The sequence below is a fragment of the Podarcis gaigeae genome (genome assembly GCF_964106915.1).
Source record: "Podarcis gaigeae genome assembly, chromosome: 13".
In the NCBI taxonomy this organism is placed as follows: domain Eukaryota; kingdom Metazoa; phylum Chordata; class Lepidosauria; order Squamata; family Lacertidae; genus Podarcis; species Podarcis gaigeae.
In genome coordinates, this window is record NC_139689.1 from 35,387,613 (window position 1) to 35,403,356 (window position 15,744).

General features: G+C 48.3%; 1 protein-coding gene and 1 long non-coding RNA gene across 2 annotated transcripts in view; one reads left to right on the forward strand and one right to left on the reverse strand.

Annotated features, from left to right (window-relative positions):
• The window catches only part of LOC310830330, a 371,459-nt gene that overhangs the window by 267,101 nt on the left and 88,614 nt on the right, over positions 1–15,744 (reverse strand). The gene's annotated exons all lie outside the window — the stretch shown is intronic.
• NGFR (nerve growth factor receptor) overlaps positions 4,054–15,744 on the forward strand; it is a 63,012-nt gene continuing 51,321 nt past the window's right edge. The window contains exon 1 of the mRNA XM_083709631.1: positions 4,054–4,323. Coding sequence (XP_083565757.1) covers positions 4,264–4,323 — 60 coding nt within the window. The 5' untranslated portion in view covers positions 4,054–4,263. The remainder of the gene's footprint in view (positions 4,324–15,744) is intronic.

Sequence of the window (15,744 nt, forward strand, 5' to 3'; positions counted from 1 at the left end):
AGATGAAGTTCTAGGTCTAACAGAAAAATAATTAAAAAAAAGACATTGATTGGGTCTAATGGGCATCCACCCAAGAGTGCATGGAAAGTTGCCAATGCAACACCAATTTTTAAAAAAGGGATCCAGGGGCAACCTTGGAAACCAATCTCTCTCCCAGGAGAACTGGGGGAAAGTATTGTTAAAATAACCAAGCAGAGCCAGGCAGCATGGCTTCTGCAAAGGCAGGCCCTGTCGCACAAACTGATTACTGTATATACTTGAGTATAAGCCAACTTTTTCAGCACATTTTTTATGTGGAAAAAGCCCCCCTCCCGGCTTATACTTGAGTGAGGCGGGTGGCAGCGGCGGAGGGACAAGCAGCCCAAAAGGAGCCCTTTCTTGCCGTTGGTCCATCCGCCGCCACCTGCCTCTCGCAAGGGCAGGCACGGGAGCTGTGGTTGGGAGAGACACTGCGCTTTTAGACTGAAGGTACATTCTTTCACCTTTGGTGGACATGCCCAAAGATTAAGGCTTTCTGGGAAATGATATATAATGAAATGAAAAAGGTATTTAAATATACCTTCCTGAGAACCAGAGGCCTTTCTCCTGGGTATGGTCGGCCAATTGGTGCCAAAGAAGGATAGAACATTCTTTATGTATGCTACAACAGAAGCAAGAATACTCATTGCAAAGTATTGGAAGACACAAGATTCACCCACCTTGGAAGAATGGCAGATGAAGGTGATAGACTATATGGGACTGGCGGAAATGACTGACAGAATCCGAGACCAGGGAAGAGAGACAGCGGAAGAAGATTGGAAGAAATTTAAGGACTATCTTAGGAAACATTGCAAAATTAATGAATGTTAGAATGACGTTGGTTTAGAAATTATGTGGTTCCCAGCTGTAATGGTTAAGTAAAAAGAAAAGAAAGGTTAAAAACTAAATGAAAAATAAGGGAGAGGATTTGCTGAATTAATAATTAGAAATTGGAATACAGAAAGGGGAGGTATGAGGAAGTCGGGGAAGTAAGGTATAAGAAAATAAGGGAATGAAATTATACTTGTTTTTTGTTTGTGTTTGTTTGTATTGTTGTTTTGTTTTGTTTTTATATAATTTTTGAAACTTTAATAAATATCTATTAAAAAAAAAAAGACACTGCGCTTTTAGGCTGTTTGTTCTTCCTCCACCGCTGCCGCCACCACCAGGTTTCTGGTGTGGTGAACCGGCTTATACTCGAGTCAATAAGTTTTCCCAGTTTTTGTGCTAAAATTAGGTGCCTCAGCTTATATTCGGGTTGGCTTACACTCGAGTATATACGGTAGTTATTTGAGAATGTCAACAAGCATGTAGCTAGAGATGATCCAGTTGACATAGTATACTTGGACTTTGACAAGGTAAATAAGCTTAGCAGTCATGGAAGAAGAGGAGAGATCCTACCATGGGTCAAGAGTTGATTAAGTAGCAGAAAGCAGCAATAAAAAGGCATCTCTCCAAATGGAAAGATGTAGAAAATGAGTCCTTCAAGAAGTGATATTGGGACCTGCATTATTTAACTAGACCGTAAACGATATAGATGCAAAGGGGATTGGTGGCCAAGTTTGCTGGTGATACTAAATGATTTGGGGTTGATAAAGCAAACAGAGATGATGAAGAACTCTACAAAACCGTCACCAAACTAAGTGAACGGGTGGTCACATGGAAAAAGCAATTGAATGTAAGCAAGTAGGAAGTGGCGTATGCTAGCACAAATAATAATAATATTATTTTCACATATATGCTTGGGGTGAACTGGTGGTGGCTTACCATGAGATCTCGAGGTCATAGTGGGCAGTGCAATGAAGATGTCAACCCAGTGTGTGGCTGATGTGAAAAGGGCAAATTCCAGGCTAGGGATTATTAGGGAAGGAACTGAACATACAACTGCAGATCTCATGATGCTGTTGTACAAATCTATGTTGTGACTGCATTTGGAATACTGTGTACACTTCTGGCGGGCTCACCTCAAAAAGGATATTGCAGAGCTGGAAAAGGTTCAGGGACCCCTGACCATTAGGTCCAGCCACGGACGACTCTGGGGTTGCGGCGCTCATCTCGCTTTATTGGCCGAGGGAGCTGGTGTACAGCTTCCGGGTCATGTGGCCAGCATGACTAAGCCACTTCTGGCGAACCAGAGCAGTGAATGGAAACGGCATTTACCTTCCCGCCGGAGCGGTGCCTATTTATCTACTTGTACTTCGACGTGCTTTCGAACTGCTAGGTTGGCAGGAGCAGGGACTGAGCAACGGGAGTTCACCCCATCATGGGGATTTGAACCGCCAACCTTCTGATCGGTAAGCCCTAGGCTTTGTGGTTTAGACCACAGCGCCACCCATGGCAGTAAATAAGAAGAGATCAAACGAAAGGAACTTCTTACCAGTTAGATTCTTTAATAATTACAGTGAGAGACAAAAGAACCCGTCTACCTAGAATGGCGGTGCTCCCAATTAAGGGTCACACCCCTCCGTCCCTGTTAATCTATGTCACTCCTACGTCTTGTAATATGAGCTTGTACCCTCTACACTTTCTGTTCTGAGACTTTCTGAGCTCTTCTCGACTTGCGGAGGGTGCTGGAGGACTGTGAATCTGTAAGCCCTCTCTCTTCCACTGTGTCTTCTCCTAGCTGTTCCCCATCCAGTATTTCCCAGCTTCTGCCTTCTGAACTATGTCCCTCTGCAAACCACTGTTCCAAATCTATACTGTCCTCCTGCTCCTGGGAACATTCAGGGAAGGGGGAACGGGAAGGGGGAGGTTCCCACCATTCCTCCTCAGCCTGGTCCCTGACAGGAGGGGAGAGTGCTCTGGTGCTCAGGTCCAGCTTGCAGGTTCCCACAGGCATTTGGCTGGCCACTGTGAGAACAGGAAGCTCAACTAGGTACACCACTGACCAGATCCAGCAGGCTCTTCTTGTACACAATAAGCCCGTTTCATGCACACTCACGCGCCCCACACTCTATCCTCCATCCAGCAAAGCAGGGGACGTTGGGGGCAGAGTTCAAAGACACATCCCTAAAACAGTCAAGGAGGGTGCGATGCAGAACTAGCGAGGGGTGTGACCTGGGGAGAGGGGAAGTTGCTAAGGAGTGATTTCTGATTGAGAAGAATCTAAGGGCCAGATAATAATAATATTTTAAATAATTTTATTATTTATACTCTGCCAATCTGGCAGGGTTGTCCCAGCCACTCGGGGGTCGAGTGTGGGAGTTTGCAACACATCTAAAAACATAACAAAACATCAAACATTGAAAACTTCCTGATACAGGGCCATCTTCAGATGTCTTTGGAAAGTCAGATAGTTGTTTATTTCCTTGACATCAGATGGGAGGGTGTTCCACAGGGTGGGTGCCACCACCGAGAAGGCCCTCTGCCTGGTTCCCTGTAACTTCACTTCTCGCACGGAGGGAACCGCCAGAAGGCCCTCTGAGCTGGGTATCAGGTTCTGGGTTGAACGATGGAGGTGGAGACGCTCCTTCACATATACTTAGGGCTTTAAAGGTCAGCACCAACACTATGAATTGTGCTTGGAATACTGGGAGCCAATGTAGGTCTTTCAGGACCTGTGTTATATGGTCTTGGGGGCTGCTCCCAGTCACCAGTCTGGCAGCTGCATTCTGGGTTAGTTGTAGTTTTCGAATCACCTTCAAAGGTAGAGCGTATTGCAGTAGGGGGGGCACATTCACCCCCCAAGTCCCCCTTCTCCACTGTACCAGGTGGCTGCCAATGCAACCCTCTGACTTCTACTCTTCCAAAGGAACTTTGGGGAAGCTGCCAGGGCGTGCCCGATGCGAATCTCTCCCCACCTTCGAAAGAAATCAAAGCCAGCTCTATAAAATGAAGGAATGGAATCAGGAATGCAATGAAACCGATTCATGTCCTCCCCTGTCAGTTCAGCTCTTGCTGGGAGCCTGAAAGCGGGCGGCGCCCTGGTGCCACCGTTGTGCGTGCGCCTCCCCCCCCCCCAAAGCCACCCAGCCAGTGGGCTGAGCGCGCCGCTCGTTTTAATAGTAATGAGGGGGAAGCGGGGCGGAGCTTCCCAGTTACAGAAAGCAGGTGCTGCCCAGGCTGCAGCTCAGTCGCTCGCTTCCTACAGGGGCCGCCGCCGCCGCCGCGGTAACTGCATCGCGCTCCCTCTCTCGACCTGAGACGCGCGCGCGCCATCCGCCCGAGGAGTACCGGGAAGGGGATGTGGAATAAGCCTCCCGCCTGGCCCCCGCTGCGCTCTGCTTCCCTCCAGCTCTGACGGTCATGGAGAAGAAGGCGAAAAGGCTGGCGCTCCTGCTGGGATCGCTGCTGCTTCTTTCCGGGGTGAGTGGGTTCGCCCTGTGGATCAACCCAGGGGTGGGGTGGGGTGGGGTGGGGTGTGGAAGAGGCTCCGCGACTCACTCCCATCTTTAGAGGGCAGGGATGGGGAGAAGATCGCAAGTGACAGTGCGCACGGATCGTGGCGAGGGTTGAGACGGGGGCGTCGATCGGATCTGCCACCCATGGGTGCTGTGTGTGTGTGTGTGTGTGTGTGTGTGTGTGTGTCCAGTCTGGGGTGCAGAGATGGGATGGGGCGGGTGGTAGCGGTTCTCCTTCGAGTCCGCTGGACACCAGGGAGCTCTGTCTCCGGCATAGGAGCCAACTCCTTAGGACCAAGGTCCCTTCGCCCCCCCCCCGACAGTTGATGGATACTGCCATTCAAATAGTGTGTGTGCACTGTCATGTGATCAATTATTTACACACACACCCCATGTTTAATTAAAGTTGGCACCCCTAGCTACTGGGGTTTAAGTTTATCTTTTTTTTGGGGGGGTGGACCTGCTGGGAGGCGCCCCCCCCATCGGTTCGGTCCCTAGGGAGGGTTGGTGGGGGGTTGCTAATCAGCTGGGAAGGAACTTTTGCGCGCGCCCAAACCGATGGCGGGCTGCTGTCCTCTGCCCACTTTCTCGCGAGTAATGCTGCGATCCCGGGTGTCTGGCGCCCACGGAGTTCCAGAGGAGGCGCGGCGAGGATCGCTCTGTGAAGTCAGGGAGAGTTGCTTTCTCTGCCTAGACGCGTGCAAAGTATTCGGGTGGATACGCAGGGCAGGGCAGCGCCGGGCTCCCTGACCCCACCCTAACCACACCCGACGTCGGTTTGTTGGAAACCCCCCCAAGCAGAGATTTGCCTGCTGGAGGAGTACATTTGGGGCGACTATGAGAGTCGCGGGAGCAGGGGGTGGGGGGCAGAAGAAGAGGATTTAAAAAGTCCTATTTTGACGTTTCAAAAGGGGGGCGGCGGCGGCGGCAGCGAGGATGCGATCTATGTAGTGTCCGGAATGATAGATCTTGTTTTATATTCTCTGCGGAACGTGTGGAATGGTTTTGTGCGCGCAGGGGGCGCGGCAGGGAAACGAAAAAGAGCGGCGCCGAGGATGTGCTGAGGAAAGAGAGAGAGAGAGAGAGAGAGAGAGAGAGAGAGAGAGATAGTGTGTTTGAGGCACGGTTCAGCCTTTTATGAGACGTCTAAGGAGCTCTGACTAGATTCCAGTTGGGGTGATAAACCAAGGAAGCACGTCTGCGTGCTCGAAAGTGCTTCCAAGAAATCTTCGCGACAAATGTAAGCATCTCGCTGCGCTTTTCCTGCCTCTGGAGCAGTGGCGTAGCGTGGGTTGTCAGCACCCGGGGCAAGGCAGCCCCCTAACCCGTGGATTTGCGCCCCCTAACCCTAGCCCCCAGATGTTGCGCCCGGTGCGGCCGGGCCCCCCCCCCTGCACCCCCCACGCTACGCCACTGCTCTGGAGACCCTTCTGTAACCTCAAACCTCGGTGATGGTGATGATTGTGTGCGATCAAAGATGGGCATCCTTTGTCCGGAAGCACAAAGGTGCCCTGGACCAAAACTGCAAGGGGGATAACAAATCCTTACCCACCCACCCTCCAAAGAGCTGCCAGGGTCATTTCAGTCTCGCAACAACCTTATCAGGTAGGGAAGGCTGAGAGATAAAGCCTTGCGCAAGGATATTCGCCTCTCGTAACACATTAATAATAACCGTAGCCCTGAGGTTGATTTTACATTGGGACCACCGCCGTCCTGTTTCCCTGAATCGCTCTCCTTCAGTTTGGGGTGTAGTTCTGCACAGGCTGGGTGTCTGACTGTCTACCAAGCACGATGCCGATCCCTACATTGGGTTGGGCTCGATGACCTCTGAGGTCCCCAACCCATCTCTAAAATACAGTGGTACCTTGGGTTAAGTACCTAACTCGTTCCGGAGGTCTGTTCTTAACCTGAGGTATTACTTTAGCTAATGGGGGCTCCCGCTGCCGCGCGATTTCTGTTCTCATCCTGAAGCAAAGTTCTTAACCCGAGGTACTATTTCTGGGTTAGTGGAGTCTGTAACCTGAAGTGTATGTAACCTGAAGCGTATGTAACCCGAGGTACCACTGTACTATGATTCTCTCACTCACCCTCCAGCTGCTGTTTGCCCCACGAGGCTAAACACGGTTGGAATTGCAGGAGACCTGCTATTCTTTACTCCACGGGGGAAATGACAACTTCCACTCCCAAGCCCATCCACCAACCTTCCCTGTTATTACTTTAAAAAAAAACAAAAAGCCCAGCTATAGGAAGAGTGATCCTATTCCCGGATCTCCCATGTCGCACCAGTGTTAGCCTGTAGGCAAGGAAGCTAAGTTACCGAGGTCCCCTCTAAGCCAAATCACATACATTGATTAGAAAACGCATCGGCTTTTTAGCTTCGAGTGGTCATTTCTGCCTACAGCCCTTCGGTTAGTGTGGATGAAAAACGGCAGGGAGCTGGCGTGAGAGAGAGGAGGGAGAAAGATCACAGAAGGAAGAGGGGCGGTTTTTCAAATTAATATAATTTTGCAGAGGGGAGATTTAGGATGCGTAGCCAGACGGAGGGAGAGGCTCGCTGGTTGAGAGGGGTTGGTTGCAATAGGGACTTAGGAAGCTGCCTGCCTTATCCCCAGTCAGACCCATTGGCCCGTCTAGCTTAGTACTGTTGACACTGGCTGGCAGCAGCTCCCCAGGGTTTCTGACAGGGGACATTCCCACCCATATCTGGAGATGCCAGGGATCCAATCTTCTGCATGCAGAGCTGAAGTTCTACCCCTGAGCTTCAACCCTCTCAAATCGTATACAGTGGTACCTCGGGTTAAGTACTTAATTCGTTCCGGAGGTCCGTTCTTAACCTGAAACTGTTCTTAACCTGAAGCACCACTTTAGCTAATGGGGCCTCCTGCTGCCGCCGCGCTGCCGGAGCCCGATTTCTGTTCTTATCCTGAAGCAAAGTTCTTAACCTGAAGCACTATTTCTGGGTTAGCGGAGTGTGTAACCTGAAGTGTATGTAACCCGGGGTACCACTGTAGTGTTTAGCTTGCAAAATGGGGCGGAGGGAGGCTGAACAGTCGTGGCTTTTGGATCTCAAGGTCCGTGTTTTCCACAAACCTCAAATCCGTGCCCGTAACTCTTTGAGTATGCAAGGTGGAGATAAGGAGCCCTGCATACGCTCAGAGGCAAATCGTTGCTTTATTGCCTTGCTCATTTCTGGACAGGAAACAGTTAATAATAATAATACTGTCTAGGGTTGAATTGCATTAGCCCTTAGCAGAAAAGGAGACAGTGGACGGCTAGTGCAGTAAAAGGCTAATATCTTAGGGGGCGTGGGGTTGGCATGTTGAACTTTGGGGGTGATGGACATTTAAGGTTGGTGGCTGACTGGGAGAGGCAGATGGCAGGACTGTAAGACATAAATTAGGAGGTTCGGCACCACGGCAGAGGCTGAAACAGGGTCCATGGGGGCACGCTAGTATAGCATTTTTCTTGACACTGCGCCCACTGGCTTAACTTGAAACAGGAACCAGCTCTGCAACACATTTTTAATCAGTGCTCCCCCACTTCTTTTGCCCTGGAATAGAAATCCATGTGACCAGCCCCCTGACCTTTGCAGTTTGAGTATAAAGCACAAACATATATACAGACGATTGGAATCCCCAAACTAAACTGAAACGCCAGCAAGGAATATCACCAAAGTAAATCAAAACACCAGCAGTTGCCATTTTTGCACAAAACACAAATGCAAGAAATTATGCCAAAGCAGGTGGAATTAGCAAAATGAACCAGACTTTAAGAATGATGCAGTTGAGGAGATAACACACCCCAGAGTGCCTCTGAGCATGTGAAAAGAAACGGGAGCTTTATACATGCCACCACTTAATCCAGGCATAGGCAAACTCGGCCCTTCCAGGTGTTTTGGGACTACAACTCCCATCATCCCTAGCTAACAGGACCAGTGGTCAGGGATGATGGGAGTTGTAGTCCCAAAACATCTGGAGGGCCGAGTTTGCCTATGCCTGACTTAATCTCATCCTGGCCTAAACAGGAAGATCTTCCAAGGAACATGATTAGAAGGTTGGAAGGAAGGAATAAGACACTGCTGAGATGTCAGTGCACAGGCACTGAACAGTAGATTTCTGCACCAAAGAGCTTACAGATCTGTGGAAGGAGATCAGAAGGCAGGGGGGCATGGAAGAGGCAGGAGTAGAATCAGAGAATTGTAGACTTGGAATGGAACAATATGCAGCTGCCCCGTACGGGGGTTGAACCTGCAACCTTGGCAGGCTTGTCTAGGAAGGACCATAGATGCAGAAATGCAGTCAACACACACTTTTTAGCCTGGGGGTACAGATTTGGTGCCTGGGCATTGTGGGAAAGGAGTCTGGATTTATTATCCCTGGAGGAGGGAACTGAGGGAGGAGAGAGGTGGCGATCTGACGGTATTATGGGTGAGGTCCCAGGCATGACAGTTACAAAGGCAGAGAGTGTGCGAGTTTCCTGTTTTGCTTAAACCCTGGAATCTCTGGGATGTTTGAAAAAAACAACGAGTTAAGCATCGTCTACACAGCTTCTCGTCTTTCCCGCAGGCAGTCTCTGGCTGTGGACAGCTGAGTACAATCCGTTTCTTTCAGTGCTGGGTCTACGAGATGCCGTCCCGTTCCCCTGGAAGGAGGAATAGACAGGGGGAAGTTCACTGTGTGCGTTTAGAGACACACCTTCTGCAGCTCAAAAGGCTGCAAAAGCCAGGGAGAAAGATCCCAGCACTTAAAATAAATGCAATTAAACAAGAAAGGAAGTTGCACAACATGTTTGTTCGCAAGTAAGCTTTGCTTAATTTAGGAGGCGGAGGAAGGGGTGTCGGTGAAGCCTAACATGTCTAGTTTCCAGATCCGCCCTCATGCCAGAGGGGGCTAGGGATGATATGTGCCGAAGAAGAAGAAGAAGAAGAAGAAGAAGAAGAAGAAGAAGAAGAAGAAGGAAGAAGAAGAAGAAGAAGAAGAAGAAGAAGAAGAAGAAGAAGAAGAAGAAGGGAAAAACAGAGGGAAAATGAAAGGATGGCTGTTAGTGGATCATGTGTTTAGTTTAGGGTCCCCCCCCCCAAAAAAAAATGATGGGCAAACTTTTGAGCTACACAGAATGCTTCCCCCCCCAAGGCTGTTCATGAAAAAGAAAAGAAGAGTCCTGTAGAGGATGATGTCTTATGAGGTCCTCAAGACTACCCTGTTTCACTGAGAATCTATACTGGGGTGTTTGCACAAGGCTTATGCAGAGATTAGGGATGGCAAGACCTCACCATTTCTTCTCTCTCGGTTTCTTACTTTTCCAATCTCCTAAATTTGCTCCTCTGCATTTTGCAGTGATTTGTGACTATTTATTATTATCATTAAAGAAATCCTGATGAAAAAACACCAGCGTTTTATTGTGAATCTCTCCTAATAAACACATTTTTAAAAAGCAGGTTTGATGAATATACACATTTTTGCGTGCAATTCCTCCTAATAAATGCAAATTTTTTGTATGTCGTTTTCACTACGTCTCCATCCTTATGCACACTTCTACGTCATATATGCATTTTGGGAAAGACTGGTTGCAGAACTGCACTGCAAAATTCAGATGTGCGCGGATTTTGAAGGATGGCGCTGCCCCCATTCTCGTATTGTTTCAAAAACTGCAGATTTGATGGATCAACTTTAAAGGTGTGCTGCATGGACTTTCTCCTCCCTCCCTCATGGAGGTTAGTCTATGTCTGGTCTTACTGAGCATCCATCCTGATCTGCTTGCAGAGTAAACCTTCCTCTGCATCTTTTGTCCCACCCCCACCTCCACTCTTCCCAGAGCCTTCTGGCTTCCACAAAAAGGCCATTTTTCTTTTTTAAAAAATGGGTTCGTTGTGCTAGGGAGGCAGACGGCTTTTGTCCACTCCATGCAAACCTAAATACCCCTGTGTGCATGGTGGGTTTGCATCGTAGCAGTCTGGAGGTGCCCTGTGACAACTTAGCAAGGATCGTGGGAGGAGGGGGGAAGGAGAAAGGAATTGCACGCTAATGACAGCCTCTCCCACACACTAATTTGGCAGCTAGGGATGTCCCTGACTCTATGGGAGGGGCCACAGTCCAGTGGCAGGCCACATACAGTTTCCCATAGACAGTCCCAAGGCTGAGTCCCAGCCTAGGAATCTCCAGTGGAAAAGGGTCATCTAGCAGCTCATGGGAAAGACCCTGGAGTGAGACCCTGGAGAGCAGATGAAGAGGAGAATCACAAAATTGTAGACCTGAGGGTAATCAACTGCCTGCAAGGAAGGAATATGCAGCTGTCCCATCCGGGGATCGAACCTGCAACCTTGGTGTTATCAGCACCACGCTCTAACCGACTGAAATAGTCTGAGCCTGCTTCAAGGCACAGGTCCTGTTTGCAACGTTCACCAAATTAAAGGCAAGGCAACTCAAACGACCCTACTTTTTCTAAGAAAGGAACAAGGATTTCGGGGGTGGGGAAGTACTTCAGACCAGGTTCCATGGAGCAGGCATGGAGAGGAGAAAAAGAAGAAGAAGAGGAGGAGGAGCATGGATGTTAATATTATTATTAATAATAATAATAATAGCGTCGTCCGTTAAGAGTTTGGGTGTAATCTTCGACACCTCCCTTTCTATGGAGGCGCAGGTTGCAGCCATAACAAAGGCGGCATTTTTTCATCTCCGCCAAGCTAAGCAGTTGGCTCCTTACCTCTCTCGCCCTGACCTAGCCACTGTGATCCACGCAACAGTCACCTCCAGGCTTGATTATTGTAACTCACTCTGTGTGGGGCTGCCCTTGAGACTGACCCAGAAACTCCAGCGGGTGCAGAATGCTGTGGTGAGACTCCTTATGGGGTCCTCACTGTAGGATCACATTCCCAGCTGCACTGGCTCCCAGTGGAGTACAGGATCAGGTTTAAGGTGCTGGTTTTAACCTTAAAAGCCCTACACAGCCTAGGACCCTCGTACCTACAGGACCGCCTCTCCTGGTATGTCCCACAGAGGATCTTACGGTTTTTAAATAAAAACATCTTGGAGATGCAGGGAGGTTAGGCTGGCCTTGACCAGAGCCAGGGCTTTTTCAGCCATGGCCCCGATCTGGTGGAACGCTCTGCCACAAGAGACTAGGGCCCTGCGAGATTTGACATATTTCCGCAGGGCCTGCAAGACGGAGCTGTTCCACCAGGCCAAGGCACAGTCTGACCCCCTCTCTCCTTCTGTAATCTTCATAGAACTCTAGCCCAATGGTTGCCATTAATTTGATTCTGAATTGATTTTAGAATGGATTTTAATTAATTGACTGTGTGATTTTATGTACACTGTGTTATTTTTACTTGTTGTTAGCCACTCTGAGCCCAGCTTTGGCTGGGGAGCGCGGGATATGAATAAGTTATTATTATTGTTGTTGTTTTTGTTGTTATTATTATTTTGCTGAACATGGGCACAAGCTGCCTCTGCCCATGTACCAGTGTTTGTGTGAAAGAGGGTACACTTGTTTATTTGTACAGTTTAGCTATTGTGTACACAGGTAAGCAGGGTGCCCATTTTCTGGGCGTTACATGCAACTAATTTTGCGAGCGTGCAGATCAACCCAGGTATACAGGTGTACAGGGATTGTACACTTGCTGAATCTAATGTGTGAACACCCATATTGTTGGTGTTTTAAGAAATGTTGAATGAGAGGTGTGCTCCAGCACCAGATTGGGGGGGTGTAAGTTGGGGGGGAGGGCAGAGAGTATTTATGGTGCAGTGGGCAAGATTGTTATCCAACCTTATCAGTGCGGGCCAACTTTGACTGGTGCATGGTTCTGCCCACCTGTCCATCATCCAATGTCATTATGATGCTGGATGATTGAAAGGCGGGTCATCCCGCCCACCTGTCAAAGTCCCTCTCATTGCCAGCTGTGTGCCCAGTGCTTGGTTAGCACCAATCATAGGGCTGGACAAAGCTGCTTTCTGCAGGGATTGGCTGCTCCACTGCTGATATCACATATGACATCAGGTGTGGGGCAAGTGGGCGTGGTTTGGGGGAAATAGCTTTGGGACCCACACCAAGCCGAAGGTGGTGGACTTTCCTTCCTTGGAAGGTGGTGAACAGAGGCTGGATGGCCATCTGTCATGGATGCTTTAGTTGAGGTTCCTGCACTGCAGGGGGTTGGACTAGAAAACCCTCAAGATATCCCTTCCAACTCCACAAATCTAGACTGGTGCCAGTGTGGTGTGGTGGTTAAGAGTGGTAGTCTTGTAATCTGGTGAACTGGGTTCGCGTCTCCGCTCCTCCACATGCAGCTGCTGGGTGACCTTGGGTTAGTCACATTTCTTTGAAGTCTCTCAGCCTCACTCATCTCACAGAGTGTTTGTTGTGGGGAAGGAAGGGAAAGGAGAATGTTAGCTGCTTTGAGACTCCTTAGGGTAGTGATAAAGCGGGATATTAAATCCAAACTCCTCCTCCTTCTCTTCTTCTTCTTCTGCTTCTTCTTCTTCTGACTGGGAGCAGCTGTCAAGATCATGTAACACCAGTCCTGAAAGACTTACATTGGCTCTGAGTAAGTTTCCGAGCCCAATTCAAAGTGTTGGTCTGACCTTCAAAGCCCTAAATGGCCTCAGCCCAGTGTACCTGAAGGAGCGTCTCCACCCGCGTCATTCAGCCCGGTCAGTTCCCTCACTGTGAGAAATGAGGCTACAGGGAACCAGGCAGAGGGCCTTCTCGGTAGTGGTGCCCGCCCTGTGGAATGCCCTCCTGTCCGATGTCAAGGAAATAAACAATTATCTGACTTTCAGAAGACATCTGTTTAGGGAAGTTCTCAATGTCTGATGTTTTATTGCTTTATTATTATTATTATTATTATTATTATTATTATTATTGTTAATTCTGTTGGGAGCCGCCCAAAGTGGCTGGGGAAACCCAGCCAGATGGGTGGGGTATAAACAATAAATTGTTGTTGTTGCTTTCTATAAAATTTGATCCCTGAGCAGAAGGCTCCTCAGCCTTGAACTAAAAGGTGCAAATCATAAACATCTGTATTCCGAAATAAATTGAAATCAAAACTGAACTAAAATCACTGAAATCAACGGAACTAACTTCTGAACAAGCATAATAATAATAATAAATAATAATATTAATAATTTATTATTTATACCCCACCCATCCGGCTGGATTTCCCCAGCCACTCTGTGGTGCTTGCAAAACATATAAAAACATAATAAAACATCAAATATTAAAAGCTTCCTGATACAGGGCTGCCTTCAGATGTCTTTGGAAAGTCAGTTGTTTATTTCCTTTACATCTGATGGGAGGGCGTTCCACAGGGCGGGTGCCACCACCAAGAAGGCCTTCTGCCTGGTTCCCTGTAACCTCACTTCTTGCAGGGAGGGAACTGCCAGAAGGCCCTTGGAGCTGGACCTCAGTGTCCGGGCTGAATAATGGGAGTGGAGATGCTCCTTCAGGTATACCGGGCTGAGGTCGTTTAGGGCTTTAAAGGTCAGCAGCAACACTTTGAATTGTGCTCAGAAACATACTGGGAGCCAATGTAGGTCTTTCAGGACCAGTTATATGGTATCAGCAATTTATGCACTGCCTTTTTAAAAAGGAAAAGCAGTTTAAAAACTCTATCCACTGTACGACAGTGTCCCCGATATGCAAGGTGAGTCTGCCTATCTGCTTGCTAGGCTGTGCTCCGTCTTCCCTCAGTTTTGGACCACGGAGGACGAGCTTTGTTTGACAACACCGAGGCCGCAACAGACACAGCTCCTGGCGCCCCCTGACACCTCTAGTTTAATTTATGGCACCTCTGAGGCTAATTGATGTATTGTGGCCAGAGCTGTCACAGGCAAAAGCTTCCCTTCATCTGAAGCACAGGGCTGAGAGGGTGCTGGATGTATAATTCACAGGGCCTGCGGTGCAAGGGAGACGAAGTGATTAGCGGGATGAGACCCAGTGGAGGCAGAGAAAGAGAAGTGCGACTCATTAGCCAGAGTGCTAAAAGCCACAGAAGTATAACTTAAGTATTCTCCTGAGCCCGCAAGGACACAGATTTGCATGAAATTCGCATTTTCATTTTATTTCATTAATACTGCATCTTTCCTCAAGTGAGCTCAAGGCAGCATGCATGGCTATCCCCCTTTCTCGTTTTGTGTGTGTTTTAATATTTTGTTGGAAGCTGCCCGGTCAAATGGGCAACATATCCTCATCATCATCATTACCCCCTACTAATTTGATCCTCAGAACAACCCTGTGAGGTAGATCAGGCTGAGAGACAGCAACTGGCCCAAGGTCAGAAATGTAGTAGCAGATTTTCCCAAATAGGACAAACACCCTAAATCTTTATCCTGAGCCCGAGAAATGCAGTCAAACTGGGGAATGTGCTCCAGCTCTGTAGGTGTTCTTTTCCAACCGTCCTTGTGAATTTTTGTTCTTCAAGTAGAACGACCCTAAGGTCAGAAATCGCACGTCTAGGAAAAAACAAAACCTAAGTTATGAACACTTCCCCACCCCCTGATTTAGAGATCTTGAAAGGGAGCAGGAAATCAGAGTCGGTTGTCATATCTGACTGAAGTGGCAGGGGAAAGAAAATAAAGAGATGACTCAATTGACAAGGAGTTAGTTACGGCCTCAGAAACACCCTCAACTTCCTATGTAGGGGGATAAAATCAAAGCCACCCCACATTGCAGCTCCTACTGGTACTTATTGTTTAGAGAAAACGTTGAATAATTTGCCATACAAATTGTTCACTCCCGCTGCTGCCCAGCGATGGAGGCTGCTACGTCTGCCCATTTTACAGATGGGAAAAGGGAGGCTGGGAGGTGGTGATTTATCCAAGGCCTCATGGCGACTCCATGGAAGAGGTGGGGCTTGATTTCCGTGTTAAATAGTTCACATCACAGGCCAAACAGAGGAAGGGATTTATTGTGCTGAGGTTTATCGGTCCGCAAGAAAATATTTGTGGCTTGTGAACAGGCAACTTTGTGCAACTTTTTAAAAAGTCGCTTTGAGTTTCATTTTTTGGGGGTGGAATGAAATAAATAAAAATAATATCTGCATGGTGGCCTCCAAAAAGGTGCAACTGTGATGATGGGAATTTGCAGTGACTGTGTATTATTTAGCCTCCAAGTTGCACATCTCTCTGTGTGTGCACAGTTTGGCTGCATACACTCCTACCAACATTTATGAAAGAAACCTCCTGGGTTCTCTAACTCTGGCTTATTTCTTCCTTGCAGCCTAAAGACTGCAGTTACAACACCTTTTCTGAGCATTCAAAGCCCAACCCCTTGTGCCCCTACAAAGATGGATTCCTTCCCCCAAAACAGCACTTGCCTGGATATTACAATTGCTGGGTGGGATTTATGTAAGGCGTCCCTATGGAACGGCTTCTTGCAGTATGATTAGTCATCA